Genomic DNA, 15651 nt, shown 5'->3' with positions numbered 1-15651 from the left:
AGGCCCAAAAAAAAAAAAAAAAAAAAAAAAAAAAAAAAAAGCTCCATTTGGCCTCGTTGGGCTGGTCTGTCTGAATAACTTTCTACAGTACAGCACAGTCTACTGCACTATTCCATGCACGGTATACTTTTGTTTTAAAGGGAACCTGTCATCAACTTTATGCTGCCCATACTAACAGCAGTATAAAGTAGAGACAGGCGAGTTGATTTCAGCGGTCTGCCATTTAAAAGTTAAAAAGTAAGTGGTTGCCGAGAACCAACATCACAATCATTGCAGAATAGGCCTGGAGAAGAGTCCCGGCCACCTGAGAAGAGTCCTGGTTATTCATTATTCCTGCTCTCCGGCCCACCTGCTGATGACTGACCGGCTTCTACCTAGTTTTCTCCCTTTCTCTCTAGGAGAGAACTGCCAATCATCAGCAGATTGGGGGGGGGGGGGGGGGGGGGGTAGCAGGAGATTAGGAATAACCAGGACTCTTCTGAAGTAGATTTGACTCTTCAAGTCCTGGGCTGCAATGATGATGCTGGTTTTCAGCAACCACTTTTAGCTCATGAGTGACACAGCGCTGACATCAGCATGTCTGTCACTATTTGGGTGCATTCACACGTCAGTATTTTTACCTTTCCAGATAAACGTTCCTGTTTTTTGCGGATCCGAAAATCTGGATGACATGAGGATGCTTTTAGCATGTCAACCGCATTTTTGACAGATCCATTGACTAGAATGGGATGACTGAACGCAAAATCGGATAAATAGTAGGACAGGATATATTTTTTTCCAGGATCCGAATAACGGAACCCACGGAACGGAATCTGAGAGCACCATGAGTGCTGTCCGATTATTTGCGGATTCCATTGAAAATGAATGGATCCGCATAACGTTGAGTTTTTAATCGGAACGGATGCAGACCACCAAAACGGACGTGTGAATGGACCCTTTTATGCTGCCCTCAGTGAGATCAGCGAAAAGTTGATGACAGGTTCCCTTTGAGATGACGCTACGTCCCTCTACAGTGACATCTATCAAATGTCTAAGTCGGGAAAGACGTACTAAGCAAACGCAGCATAAAAGCACCTCTACATGAAGATCGGCCAATCCTGCCAAATGCAGCGAGGCAACTACTATTTTGAGGCTCCCTCTGATGTCAGATGTTGGGCATAAGGAGGATCCATTAGCTGTAATTCAAAGTGCTGGATTCTTTGTTTCCAAGGGACATAAGTCCATAATTCTCCCATTCAAAGCACATGTCCAGTAGGCCAAGCATGCATGTATATGGTGAATGAATGCTTAGCTGACACCTACAGTGCTCCCCATATACAGCAAGGTGCGTTTCTATCATAACTCTGGGATACCACGTAAATGTGGTATCTCACTTGTGAACAAGCCTGCGGAGCGCAGCGAGGGAGAGACCAAGATCACAACCATAAGGATCAACTCCAAGAGTAAAAACAGCAGCTTCACCAGGAGAACCGCTACAACTTCAGGTCCACCCACATTACAGAGGATACAGCCCCTCCGCTGGTAGCTTACCGTAGGGGAAGGAGAGGATGGGGTGGTAGCATGGATCGATTAGTGCTATGCGCTCGCTCATGGTGCTGGGATGTGTAGTCTTCAAGTAAGTCTTGCATCCGCAAAGAATGCAAGTGGTTGGAGGCTCACAGCCACACTTCGTAGACAGCTGCTTCTGTGGCTAAAGACAAGACAATAGACGATTAAATACAGAGAGGGGACGGGCAAGGAGAGGTCTCAGAGATCACAATATAGCCACTAGGGGGCGCTGACATGGGACGATGCCGGGTAATAAACAATGCAGATAGACCGTATACAAGGCTATTGGCTCTCATTGCTTTTCACAGGACACCACGCAAATTGAAAGAGGAATCATTGATCGTTATTACCATTGATCATACGATAATTGGCCCAGTAGTTAAAAATGGTTTTGCAAGATTTTCATATAGATAGTATAGGCCAGCAGCCCCCCAACCACCAGGAAGATAGTTTGCCGGACCACAGAAGAGAGGAAGGGAGACACTAAGGCGCATGCGCGCCCGACGCGCACATCGGAGTTGCCAGAGTCCGTGGAGAATGAGGGAGGGACTGAGGGAATCCCTCCCTCCCATGACACTGTCGCCGCAATAAAATGAGCGGGCTCTGATGTTGCCCGCACCATGGCCACGAATTAATGTGTGGCTAATATTAAAGTAGGAGGAGGGACGGGGGAGGGTTTACAGCTGCGCCGTCTCAGCTAGTGTGCACTGCGAACGGCAGCCTCCTCCTCCCGAGTCTTGTGTTCTCCAGTCCCCAGCCATTAGTACCTAGGGCGCAGGTACCCGGCCCACACACTGCAAGATTATTAGCCTGCCTCAAAATAAAGACAGGCAAAAAACATGCATCAGGCAGCCGGCAAGATTTGGGGTTAATGTGACTCATTAACCGCAATGTTGCCAGTAGCCATAATTTGAGAAGATGGGGTCACCTATTAATCTGAGGTACATGGTGCTATTACATTATTGCAGATCAGAGGCCACAGTGGGTTCAGCGCACCTACAGCGTCTGCCCAGGGGACCCTCCACTTCCTGCTGTAGAAATGGTCTCTAAAATAGCAAAACTATTAGGAACACAATATTTTTTTTTTTATGGCCTCTGAGAACGGGATCTGTAATCAGAACACGGCCGTTATTACCTTCCTGCTGAGAGACGACACCTCACTGGATCTGACCAATCGGCGTTTCTTGTGCCCGCGCAAGGGTCGTGTTCTGGCAGCCATGCAGGAGGAGTCGGGGAGCGCTGGTGCTGCAGAAAGGCCCTCTACACGGCGTTTTTTTCCCAGCACTTCTTCAGGATCCAGATCCTCTGAGGAACCATTACAAGACAGACTGGGACGCACACTGCAAAGGAGACGAGAGGTCAGTGACGCGTGTGCTGTCCACATCCGAATGTCCATTCCGTCATTCCATGTCCCCGTAAAAAAGATAGAACATGCCCTCCTCGTTCTAGTGATTGGTGGTCTCTGTGCTCAGACCACCACCGATCAAAACTTTTGGTATGTCTCTGAAATATAAAAAAATTCTCCTGAACCTCAGTGACTCTTTAAAGGGGTTGAAGGGCATGTACATGCCTGCGACCAGGTTTGTACAATCCTCATTTTCCATTGCCATACTGGAGTTTATCCTCATATCATCGGTTTTACCTTTTGCTGCTTTTACATAAAAGGCTTTATCATCACAATTCTACTGGTTTCCTGCCAGTCTTCAGCATAGTGGGGATAGGGCGGCCATACATATGCACTACGGCAGCTGGAAGAAACCCTAGAACAGGGATGGCCAACCTGCAGCTCTCCAGCTGTTGCAAAACTACAACTCCCAGCATGCAAAGACTGCCTACAGCTATCAGCCTACAGCAGGGCATGGTGGGATTTGTAGTTTTACAACAGCTGGAGGGCCGCAGGTTGGCCATCCCTGCCCTAGAAGATCAGAATAAATGATTCAACCTTTACGAAATGTACATGGATGTGATACAGGACAATCCCTGAAGTACTGCATCCTCATCTCCCAATTCAGAGAAGCTACATGTGGCGTTCCTCCAGCCATGTAATGACAGATTATTGTCAGGGATCCCTTCAGACGGAGAGGATGGGGGTGTCTTAACTGTACAAAATCTGAGCCGATGTGTAGAAAATTACAGCACGAGACGTCAATCAGCTACGTTTATCAGATTACATGGTGCTTTGCTTCGGAAATGAAAGTTCAGATTCATACAAGTCCTCTATATTGCGAACGCTCTTTTGTAGTAGCTTTCCACCAGGGGGAGCCACAAAAACATTAAAGTGGGCCCCAAAATACTGTCCGGGCTTGTTGGAGAAGAGGCTGGCTCCTCCTCAGTACCTTTGGGTTCTCCAATTAGAGCAAGCGATTCTGTTTAGAGGCAATACATCATCGTGCAATCAGGTTGGGGGGGGGGTGTCTTTCTCAAAGGACACGCCCAACTCCTGCAAACATCACATCATAAACAGCATATCATATATTACATTATAGATCCTCTCTTGCAGGTATCAGTCCTGTGGCAGCCCCTCAGTTCTCAATTTTAAGGTTGTATCCCGGATATTTTAAGTTATCCTCTAGCCACAGGATAAGGGATAACTATAAGAGTCCATTCACACGTCCGCACTTTGGGTCCGGATCCGTTCCGCAATTAAGCGGAACGGGTGCGGACTCATTCATTTTCAATAGGGACGGAAAAGATGCAGACAGCACACAGTGACTTCTGCATCCGCGGCCCCGAACTTCCGGTTCACGGCTCCGCAAAAAAAAAAAAAAAAAAAGCACTATCCTGTCCTATTCTTGTCCGCAGCTGCTAGTGGGGTGCAGGTTCAGTGTTTTGCGGATCCGCAAAAGACTGCGGACGTGTGAATGGACCCTTAGATCTGATGGGACCCCAACCAAATCACAAGAACGGGAGGCCCAGAACCCACACTTATTTCCAGCAGGTGCCAAGGAAATGAATGGAGCAGCAGTGAAATCCTGTGTTCCGTTTAGTTTTGGAAGGCCCTGCAGGGTATGGCACCAGTTTTCATCAGTATCCCCTATCCTGTGTATAGATAGTAACTTGAAATAATCAGAATAACCACATGGCAATGGCTGATGTGCAGGTACATCCAGACAGCACTGGGTCAGGACTACTACCACCCAGCATTCAGTCTCCCTCCTCCGGACGATGGAAAGGATACTGCAGCCCGACCGCCACACTATATAGGTGCCATAACCCGCGGGAATCTAGAGGACAGTGGTCCATTTCCAATTTCCGTTGGGTGGGACAACAACTTCCTTTCTTATACAGGATACCGGGGAAGGTCCCGCCATGCAGACAGCAGCACGCCCCGAGACGTCGGCCACCTTCTGACAGCCTGCTCTACCATCAGCCACATTCAGGCTTAGAAGCAACATTAAAATACTAACCAATTTATGAATCCGTTGACTTGACGAGATGATTTTTGGGATCCGGGGGAGTCGCAAACTGACTTGGTGGGAGGATTTTGACACGCAACATTTTCAGACTGTGTAAGGCGGGAACACTGCAAGAAAAGAGGCAAGAGGTCTCACTATGCAGCACGAAAATGAGGAACCATCCCACATACAGAACAAAATTCTTCCAGACATCAGCTCTACCTGCATTAAAATAAACTGAGGATATAGAGAGCCCCTTAAAGTGGACGCACAACCTCACAGCATCTTGCCTTTATTTAAATAGGATGGAATTTCTTGTAAGGGTACTTTCACACTTGCGGCAGGACGGATCCGACATGCTGTTCACCATGTCGGATCCGTCCTGTGGCTATTTCGCCGCCGGACTAAAAAACCTGACATGCAGTAATTTTAGTCCGGCGGCTTTCGCCGTGCTGCGCCCGAGCTCCGCCCCCGTCCCCATTATAGTCAATGGGGACGGAGCGGCGAAATAGCCGCAGGACGGATCCGACATGGCGAACAGCATGTCGAATCCGTCCTGCCGCAAGTGTGAAACTAGCCTAAACCGCTGCACAGCTGCTGATATAACACATTCCATGCCAATTACCTGCAGTGACCACTAGAGGGAGCTTAATACATCCTGTACATACATTGAACCCTGACTAGCGCCCTCTAGTGGTGGCAGCTGGAAAGTTAAATTTTAAATCTTTCTGCAAAACCCCTGCACAGACAAGGCTTCTACCAATATAAAATCTGATCTATGGCTATGTTCTACTATTATGCGTTCTACTATTTATCCAGTGATACAGGGGTGTGGGGTGTATCATTGCAAAAGGAGAGTTCAAAAAAAGCCAGTGACATCCCTGTGGAGGCAGCCATACTGGCAGGAATACTTTTTCCAGGGCTTACATATTGATGATCGGTGGGGTCAGATATCTAAATGGTGCTCAGAAACAAGAGCCTATACAAACCATCGTGAAGTAACTGGAAAACAGCTGGACACAACTTAAATATACAAGACCCATCCTTTACCAGCTGTCTGACGCAAAAGCTGCGTATACAGCTGTCTAAACTGAATACCACAGACCCAATCATAGGCTCGGCAAAGAGATCACACTGGGAGCGTGACCCCGCGGGCCTCTAATCCATAGCGACTCACTATCTGAATAGTGTAAGCAGCCTGCAAACAGGCAGATGGTCGATTCGGTGTGAAGGGTCTACCTGGGGGAAAGCATATAAACCCACGGGGAGCCGGTGCCTGGCAGTAGGTTAACTGGCTGGATCCACTTACATCAAGTGTGTTAGATTGGGCTATGACATTAACAAGTCCCACTGCAGCTCATACGACCACACCGCGCCATGTGACTCCAAACGTGGCCGCTGCGGGTGTCAGCTACCTCTGATCTCAGCCACTTAACCCCTCATATACAGTGGTAAATAGTGACCATGACATCTGAGTCTAGAGTAAAGAGGGTCTCACAGTACTCACAGGGTCCATTCACATGTCCATAAATGGGTCCGCATCCGTTCCACAATATCGGGAACGGGTGAGGACCCATTCATTCTCTATGTGACCGGAAGAGATGTGCCCTCCACAACCCCGAGCGCTGCCCTGAACTTCCGGGTCACGGCTCCGCCAAAAAATAAAACATATCCTATTCTTGTCCGCAATTGCGGACAATAGGCAGTTCTATGGGGGGTGCCGGCCGGGTGTATTGCGGATACGCAATACACCACGGACGTGTGAATGGACCCTAATCGTGAAGTGGTGAGCAGTTAACATGGCAGCCACAGGACCAGGGTTCACGCCCCATCGCAGGACTACAGTAAAAAAAAAAAAAAAAAAAATATGGAGTTTTTCAAAAACAAAAATCTCATGAAACCAGTTTCACAAAAAAAAAAAAAAAAAAAAAAGGCATTGATGCGTTAAAAATAAATAACCTTATTTATCCCGCACCTAAAAAATTTAATTCTGTGGTCACCAAGTAGATCCAGGGACTGGAGGGGACCGGGGAGTATCAGAAGCAGCAGAGTATTACAGCTTTTATTATTTCAGAGCATTAGATAGCCGGAGAACCCCATCAAAGTACAGAATGACCTTTACTTCAGCTCTGAGGTAAAGGGTCTCTCTGGGACATTATTATTTGCCTATCCTCAGGCTGGGTAACTGATGTTTGGGCACATGGAGCTGGTAATGGCACTGCACATCATCCCATACATCCAAGTGTAGTGGCCCCTCAGGCTGGAAACATCAAGCGGATGCAGAAGAGCAAGTCCTTCCTTTTTATTTCCAGCTCCTTTCGAATCCACTTCTGGCTTCGGCTATCATCAAATCTGCCTCAAAACCTCCTCCAAAAACCTCTGCGAGAACCTACCCCAGGTCCCCCCTTTAGATTTCTTCTTGCTTTTAAATCCACTTTGGCTCGAGCGGCAGTAAAGACACCACGTGTGATCTCAGCGTCCCATCTGCTGAAGGTTCTTTAGAAGGGAGATGCTGATTATAGAGGAAGATTAGGTCTATATCTCATGACTGATGAAGTCAGAAAACAATCCAGGAGGAGCGGCACAGAAAACACCGCCTGCAGCCGCAGAGGTTAATCATCTCCCACAGAGAGAACAGGTTTATAGAGACGGAGGCACCACAATTACTGAGACACCGTGTGGTCTGATAAATGAACACATCACATTATAAAATCCTCTGTCGTCTTGTTCGAGGGCATCTGGAAAGGGCAAGAAACAAGAACCCAACAGCAGCTGAACAGGACGCAAGATCCAACATCACCGCTGAAAGCGCCACTGCCTCAGAGACTAAGGCCCCTTTCAGACAAGCAAGTTCCACGCGTCGGACTCGCAGTATTATGTCAGTGTGATCCAATACATTCCAGAACTGTAAGGGTTACATTGCATCATAAATCAACCTAATTCTATTCAGCCCAGTCAGTGCTGGGAGGTCAGGACGGGAGCTGCTGCATACTCACGCTGCAAGGCCAATGTGTGGTACTCGCTTGTCTGTAAGGGGCCTAAGAAAAAAATACCGCCATCTCTAGATTTTCTGCCACATTTTTTGGGCTTCGGAGACTCTGCTCACGTTGTGACATTAATGAATATTCTAACAAGCAGGGAGCTCCTGTACAGTGCGAGATATTCTGCAGCCAGACAAGTGATTGCCCCACATCTGACCCAGCACACCATGGCACCTGCAGCAGTGGGGTACAGCAGATACCAAGGAGCTGGGGCTCATCTCTGCAAGAGGCTTCCTACAACATGTTAATAAGGACGTAAACCAGGACAAGGCACGAAACTACAGTAGTAAAGACTTCAGACACAGCTGTTCTACTAGACCTTGTGCACGGCATCCATACTGTCCACACCGCTGATCCCCTGCTATACCTTGTGCACGGCAGCCATACGGTCCACACCGCTGATCTACTAGACCTTGTGCACGGCATCCATACTGTCCACACCGCTGATCCCCTGCTATACCTTGTGCACGGCAGCCATACGGTCCACACCGCTGATCCCCTGCTATACCTTGTGCACGGCAGCCATACGGTCCACACCGCTGATCCCCTGCTATATCTTGTGCACGGCATCCAGTCTACAGGACAGTGTACCATTAAAGGGAACCAGTCATCAGGATTTAGCCCTCTCTTCCACACAAACTTATCCATTATGGTGATAGGTTTCCAAAGATGATCCTCTACCTTCTGCCTTATTCATACAGATGCCAGTAAGGAGTCATAGGGGTGGAGCTGCTCTCAAGGAGTCATGCTGGCCGATGCCCTATAGCAGGCATTCTCAACCTGCCGCCCTCCAGCTGTTGGAAAACTACAACTCCCATAATTCCCGGACAGCCTACAGAAGGACATTGTGGGAGTTGTAGTTTTACAACAGCTGGAGGGCCGCAGGTTGAGCATCTCTGCCCTATAGAATAGCTATATCACCACAAGCCTTCTAAAGTGTGCGGTTGAAGGTGAGGCCAGTATCGCCAGATCCACGTCTACTTTAGAAGGCATATGGTGTAAAGGCTGCACCCCGGTGACTCCCTAATGGAGTCTGAATGCAATAGGCAAAGGTATTTTTCTTAATTTTGCAGCGATTGCCAGAAGATAGAAAATCCTCGTTGTAAACAGGTTTTATGGCAAATGTGCAAATAAATCTGCCGATGCAAACCTACTGTGACTGGAAATTGCAAACACAAAGATGCAGCAACCTATAGGCACTACAAGATGTCATTCTCTGACACAATCACTGCTGAGATAATACTGAGATTCTTGGAGCAGACTGCCCACATTTTGAGGGCCGACAGCACTGGATACCCAAGACAGGACCCCCCCAATGATATCACACCCAAACACGCTCTTCATTCTCAGTTAATGGGACCCCATGTAGAGAAACCTATGGCGGCTGTGTGCAAATCTGACAATGCAGCTGGGCATAGGTCGGATCAATATTACAAGGTGATCACCGGTCTAATCATCAACATGAGGAACTAAAGTGGACATGGAGGGCTTGTGCTGTAACTGGTCAATCATGCCATGCTCTTCCATTGTAGGTGAATGGCTGCCAAAAAATCCAACATCACAGCTCCCTCATCAGGTAGTAGTCCGCCTTTACCATCGACTAAAGATGATCGTCTGAAACTGCAATAAAAGTCTGATCTGCCTGACTTATTACGTGTATGGCCAGATTAAAGGAGTACCATCGCCACACAATAAAATTCTGACTCCACATGGGGCTGCTGCACAACCTCCTTATTCAGAGGTAAAACTAAACCTTCCCACCAATGGCCGGAGACACTTACCTGTTTGTCTGCACTCGGCAGAGCGGAGGAGGAGGAGGAGGAAGTGACAGACGAGGCTTGACATAGACTGTTAGCGGATGGGGGTTTAACGACAGATGGGGAACACGAGGAGGAAGGCAACCGGCTGCCTCTTGTATTCAGCACTGCTGAAGGTCCTGCGGACTGGCGCGGCGTGGTGTCCTCGCTCAGCGGAGAGTCCCCAAGCACAACACTTCCCTGAAACAACAGAACAAGGTCATCAACATGATCTGCCACTTTATAATACAGAAGATGACACCGCTACAGAGGGGGATTCAGATCAGTTACCTTAGTATCAGGACAAGAGCTATACAGTGCAGCATCCTCCATAGTGAGGACTTCCAGACGGGACACCGACTTATAGGGTATTTATCACCAATTCTTAATGGGGGTGTCCCATTACAACAACTTACACCCTAGCCATAGGACAGGGGGAAGTGCCTATGTGACTGTGGGGGCCCCCGCTGGTCATGAGAATAGGGGCCTATTTTCTGGTCTGAACGTGCGCTCGTATAAAAGTACTTTGCCATCTCCAGCGGTTCCACAGAGCTGTATGACATGGCGAACATGTATGTATGTATGTATGTATGTATGTATGTATGTATGTATGTCTCTCCGATTATTAGGGTTACAACCTCTATTCTCATGGCTAGGGGTCGACCCTCGACAATAGGATGCTAATACTCAATCCTGTGAACAGGGGATACATTTCTGGAATGAGACAACCCCTTTAATCCTCAACTTTGGCATGGCTCAAGAGGAATACTACTGAGATGGCAGGCCTTCAATAGGCTCCTGGATGCTCCGAAAACCATTCTGAACCTTGCAATCATGTTGTGCGGGGGGATACACATGACAGAGGGACCCTGCTCCATCTATATAACCAAATTGATGCTTCACTATTGAGGTGCAGAGAGGAGTCAGCCATATAACAGCCAGCACCCGCACCATACAATCCCTGCGCCTGTCATGTAGGTCATTGTGCAACACGAAGTTCAAAACTGGAAAAAAATGAAACCTGCGACTAACAATGAGGTCAGTGCAGCGTGGAGTCCATTGTGTCTACACGCGGTCTATCCACACATGTCCTACTTGCTCTGAAGGACCTGGTAAATCCAAGCCTTCAATAAAAGGCAAAATCTGCAGAGCAGTCGTCCCTGGTCCTTCATCTGCAATCATTTATACACAATGTCAGACTGCGCTCCAGAGGCCGATGATGCGGGATGTACCCACCATGTATAAACCGGAGACAGCACCGGCCTTTGCCGTCCATAGGAGACGCTCACTCTATAATTAGTCACTGACAGCTCGGTGTAATAAGAGCCACTGCTGATTCACCGTACTGGCACCCATCATACCTCGTCTCTATTACTCCCAGACCAGTGCCAGGCACGGCCAATACTATAGTGTGTAAAGCAGAGCAATCAATACAGCGCCCGACAACAAGGCCCGACATGTTAATAGTCACTCGCAGGAAATAAATGGTAGGTGTCAGAAGTGCCAACAGGCCAGGAGGCAGCACTCCATTAGGCCTTCAGTCTGCATTAAGTGGATGAATTACTGGCGGCACACGCTGCATGTGAAGGTGCCCAGATCAGCTATCTCCAGCAGCCCCATGGTGGCGAGTGGAGCGGTGGACAAGCAGGCATATCTGCTGCTCCATTCACATGGGGGAACACAGGCATTGTACCAGTAATCAGCGGGACCCCCAACAGCCAGACACTTCTGGAAATGCCCTAACTTTGAATAGCTACACAAAACACTTGCACCTTTTCTAAGGACCCATCAGACTCTTTAAAGGGGTTATTTAGAGTAGCCAGCTCGTAGTAGTGGGGTTCATACTTACCTGGTCCCAGACACTGGGCTCCAGTTCCATTGCTCGCTGGAGCTCTGGCATAAACCTCCTGTTGACAGGTGCCCCATGACTGATGCAGCAGTAATTGGTCACATGTGCAGCACGTCATTGGGTCACGTGATACACGGGTGACCGATTACTGCCGTGTCCAGTGGTCATGTGGAACCTGTCAACAGGGTGTTTATGCCACAGCATCACAGCCGATGAGAAATGCTGCTGGAACCCGGTGGCAGGGATCAGGCAAGTATGAACCCCCTGGGGGTCCGGCTGCTCTAAGCTCTTTTAAAGCCCTGGATAACCCGATTAATAGGCTTACTGGAAATTTGATTTGGTTTTATTAGGGGTAAAATGTTCCACCATTTGTAAATTGACACTAAAATATAGATTAGAAATCCACCATTTATGTCAGCCATTCTGACAACACAACTTGGGTGAACAGGGCGCCTGCGCTCATTGGATTTCGTATTCTGTGATTTTCTTTGTTATCACCCTGTATACATTTGCTTTGTCCTCTATGACATCATGGGGACAGTCACTTTTATTCTGCAGTTTTCCCACTGTAACTGGGTCACCCGTGGTAGAGCAGCCTCCTATGGTGACAGTCATTGTGATCGCCGGCTTCTCACTGAGATCTATGAAAGCTGTAGGGAGGACAGAGGCAGTTACAGGCGGCTTCCATCTGCTCAGGGCCCCGGCAGCCTCTTATGGTTGTGCCCCGCATGTTCCTGACAGTTTGCAGACTTTAAGGGCTGTTCCACACAAATGTAATCATCCCAGGAAAACCAGGCAGTGTGAAAGTGAAAACCAATCCCCTGGGCCGACCGCACTCCCCAGACGCTGTCAGTTCATGTCTGATCATCGATCTCTTGTACTGAACTGATCAGAGATCTAGAAGACACTATGGTACAGTCAGTTCGGGTCAGGAGAGAACAGTCGGCCTGGGAGATCCGGCAGAGAGACGGCCCATTTTTGCTGCGCCGATCATGTCGTCTACTCCCTGACATAATGCAGGTATAAGAGGACATATTTCACAGAACCACAAGTCCCACATAGAGAGTATATTGTGTGGATAGAAACACGGCCATGTAAAAATAAAACAGCAGCGTGCATATCTTTGAAGAAGTGAAATCACCATAAAGAGGAAGAAATTCATTCAGAACAACCCTTGGTGTGTACATAATGGACCTCAAACTTGTGCACTCAAGTTCATTAGTTCTTGGTTCCATGGTCTTTTAATATTGATGACTAATCCCCAGGATAGGTCATCAATATCAGATCAGCGGGGGTCTGACACCCCCGCCGATCAGCTGTATAAAGGGAAGGCGCGTGCCATGTGTATGTGCCGTCTCCCCTCTCTCTTCCTGCTCGCTACTGCTATGTCTATGGCAAGCAGGAAGACCGACAGGAGACGGCAAGTGCACACTACATGCGCCTTCCCTTCATACAGCCGATCTGCGGGGGTGCCAGGTGTCAGAACCCCACCGACCTGATATTGATGATCATCAATAATAAAAGCCCAGAGAACCCCTTTAAAGGGGCTTTCCAGTACTTTGATACTGATGGCCTGTCCTCTGGATAGGCCATCAATGTCAGCGCAGTGGGTGTCAGACACCACAAGGTTCCACGCTCTGAAGTGGCCGTGCCGGGTTCCTGCAGCTCACATCCCATTCCGGTAAATGGTAGCTGAGCTGCAGTATGCAGAGACTACAGTGGACAGAACCATCTATGAACTGTACAGTTTCCAGCACAGTCCCGAAATAGCTGACTGGTGGAGACGGGGGTGCAGGGTATCAGACCCCCACAGATCTAATATTGCTATTCCCCTGACATGTGGCTGTAACTTCAGACTCCCCATAGTAGTGGATCAAGTGGGTGTCTGAGATCCTTCCCTTGACTAGACATCAGCGGCACCCATAGAGATGAGCGTCACTGGGAGTAAATAATAAAATGAGCACTACAGCTTAAAGAGGCTGAGATAATCATTCATTAACATAACGATTAAAATCGGCATCGTCAGCTAATATATTTCACCTGCAGCGGACTAGCTGCACTATAAACCACCATCTAAGGGTCCATTCACACGTCCGCAATTTCGTTCCGCAAAATTGCGGACCCATTCATTTCTATGAGGCAGCACGATGTGCTGCCCGGATCCGGAATTGCGGATCCGCACTTCCGGGTCCGCAATTCCGATCCCGAAAAATATAGAACATGTCCTATTCTTGTCCGCAATTGCGGACAATAGGCATTTTCTATTAAGTGCCGGCGAGATCAGTGTTTTGCGGATCCGCAAAACACACACGGATGTGTGAATGGACCCTAAGGGTGTGTTCACACATGTGCAGCAATCCAGAGTAGTTTCAGAACCGATGCAGTATACTTCAGTTCAACTAGCTGACAGATCTCCATAGAGTCGAGTCTGCAGAACTTGTGGAGGTGCAGATATTCCCATGCATGGTGGCTCTGTGGCTGCCAGATGTGAATGCATGCCCGTTTGCCTCCTAGATGAGGACATGAGTGGAGCTGAAGATGTAATGTCTAACACTAGATAGCAGGCAGCACGAGTCACTTGAGCTGAAGGATCTGACACAATCCATCGACTCTGGTTACTAGAGGATAAAGTCTATGGCAGCTTTCATCAAACCTGCCCCGTGCCCCTGGATGACTCCATCTAGTGGCTGCATACGGGCGAGATGCCCAAACGTTACAAGTGCAAAGCTCAGGTAGACCCGACAGGTGCCCAGAATACAAGCTGCCAGGCTTACGATTAATGAATGGCCGGTGTGGAGACATTTTTATGATATCCTGTCAACAATCTGAGGTCTGTGACAAGATAACTGTCTGACCCAACACAGCATACCCTGAAGTCATGTATATGAACTCACACAGAATAAGGGCTCAGACGACCCATAACCCTTTTTGCGAAGCACAAAACACGTATAACGGCCGTGTGCATTCCGCATTTTGTGGAACGGAATTGCCAATAGAAATGCCTATTTTTGTCCGCAATTGAGGACAAGAATAGGACAAGTTCTATCTTTTTTGCGGGGCCGCGGAATGGAAGTGTGCCGTCTGCCTCTTTCGCGACCCCATTGAAAAGAATGTGTCCACATCAGTTATGCAAAAATGCGGAATTGATGCAGACTCAGATATACCGTCGTGGGACAGGGCCCTAAATCTAATGGTCTGGCTGATGTCTCCTATTTTACAGAAAATGTTCCTTGTTACCTTAGTACATCGGATTTGCTTGTAGATCTCCGTCTGTTGCCTTATCCGAAACTCGAGGTCTGAAACCTGAGCCTGTAACCAGGTCCAGCGACAGATAATAGCCGCCCGCTCCATCGTCCACCTCCACTGCGCACGCTGATGAGACCTGAGAAGAAAGACCACGTTCAGGATCAGTCGTTATAATACATGCAGTGTGTAGAATGAGACCCCCGAGGAGCGGAAACCACCAGGGGGTGACAGACGCCATGAAATCTCACTAAACCTGAATGTAATCTACACGCAGGCATAGAACCATTTTTGTTGCATGTCAGATTTCGGACCACTGAGTGCTGGGTCACCGGTAGTTTACAGATTTTTATAATGGATGGCCCCTCATTTCATTTACTTCTCTCCAACTCCCCTGTTAAAGGGGTATCCTGGTGATAAGTTATCTCCTCTAAACAGGATAGGGGATAACAATTAGGCCTCTTTCACACAACCGTATGGCTTTTTCAGTGTTTTGCGGTGCGTTTTTCACGGATCCGTTGTTCCGTTTTTTTGTTTCCATTTCCGTTCCGTTTTTCCGTATGGCATATACAGTATACAATAATTACATAGAAAAAATTGGGCTGGGCATAACATTTTCAATAGATGGTTCTGCAAAAACGGAACGGATACGGAAGACATACGGATGCATTTCCATATGTGTTCCGTTTCTTTTGCGGACCCATTGAGCCACGGAACGCGATTTGCGGGCAACAGGACATGTTCTATCTTTCAACGGAACGGAAAAACGAAAATATGGA

General features: G+C 48.1%; 1 protein-coding gene across 1 annotated transcript in view; it reads right to left on the bottom strand.

Moving 5' to 3' along the window:
- Positions 1 to 15651, bottom strand: part of LOC121002633 — a 69741-nt gene that overhangs the window by 34889 nt on the left and 19201 nt on the right. Inside the window, exons 2-6 of the mRNA XM_040434072.1 lie at positions 14867 to 15011; positions 9766 to 9981; positions 4956 to 5071; positions 2684 to 2888; positions 1500 to 1690 (exon numbers count right to left, since the gene is read on the bottom strand). Of these exons, the coding sequence (XP_040290006.1) occupies positions 1500 to 1690; positions 2684 to 2888; positions 4956 to 5071; positions 9766 to 9981; positions 14867 to 15011 (873 nt within the window). The remainder of the gene's footprint in view (positions 1 to 1499; positions 1691 to 2683; positions 2889 to 4955; positions 5072 to 9765; positions 9982 to 14866; positions 15012 to 15651) is intronic.

This window comes from Bufo bufo, chromosome 5 (genome assembly GCF_905171765.1).
Source record: "Bufo bufo chromosome 5, aBufBuf1.1, whole genome shotgun sequence".
In the NCBI taxonomy this organism is placed as follows: domain Eukaryota; kingdom Metazoa; phylum Chordata; class Amphibia; order Anura; family Bufonidae; genus Bufo; species Bufo bufo.
The sequence above is the reverse complement of the archived record's forward strand: the minus strand, read 5'-3'. Positions and strand labels throughout refer to the sequence as shown.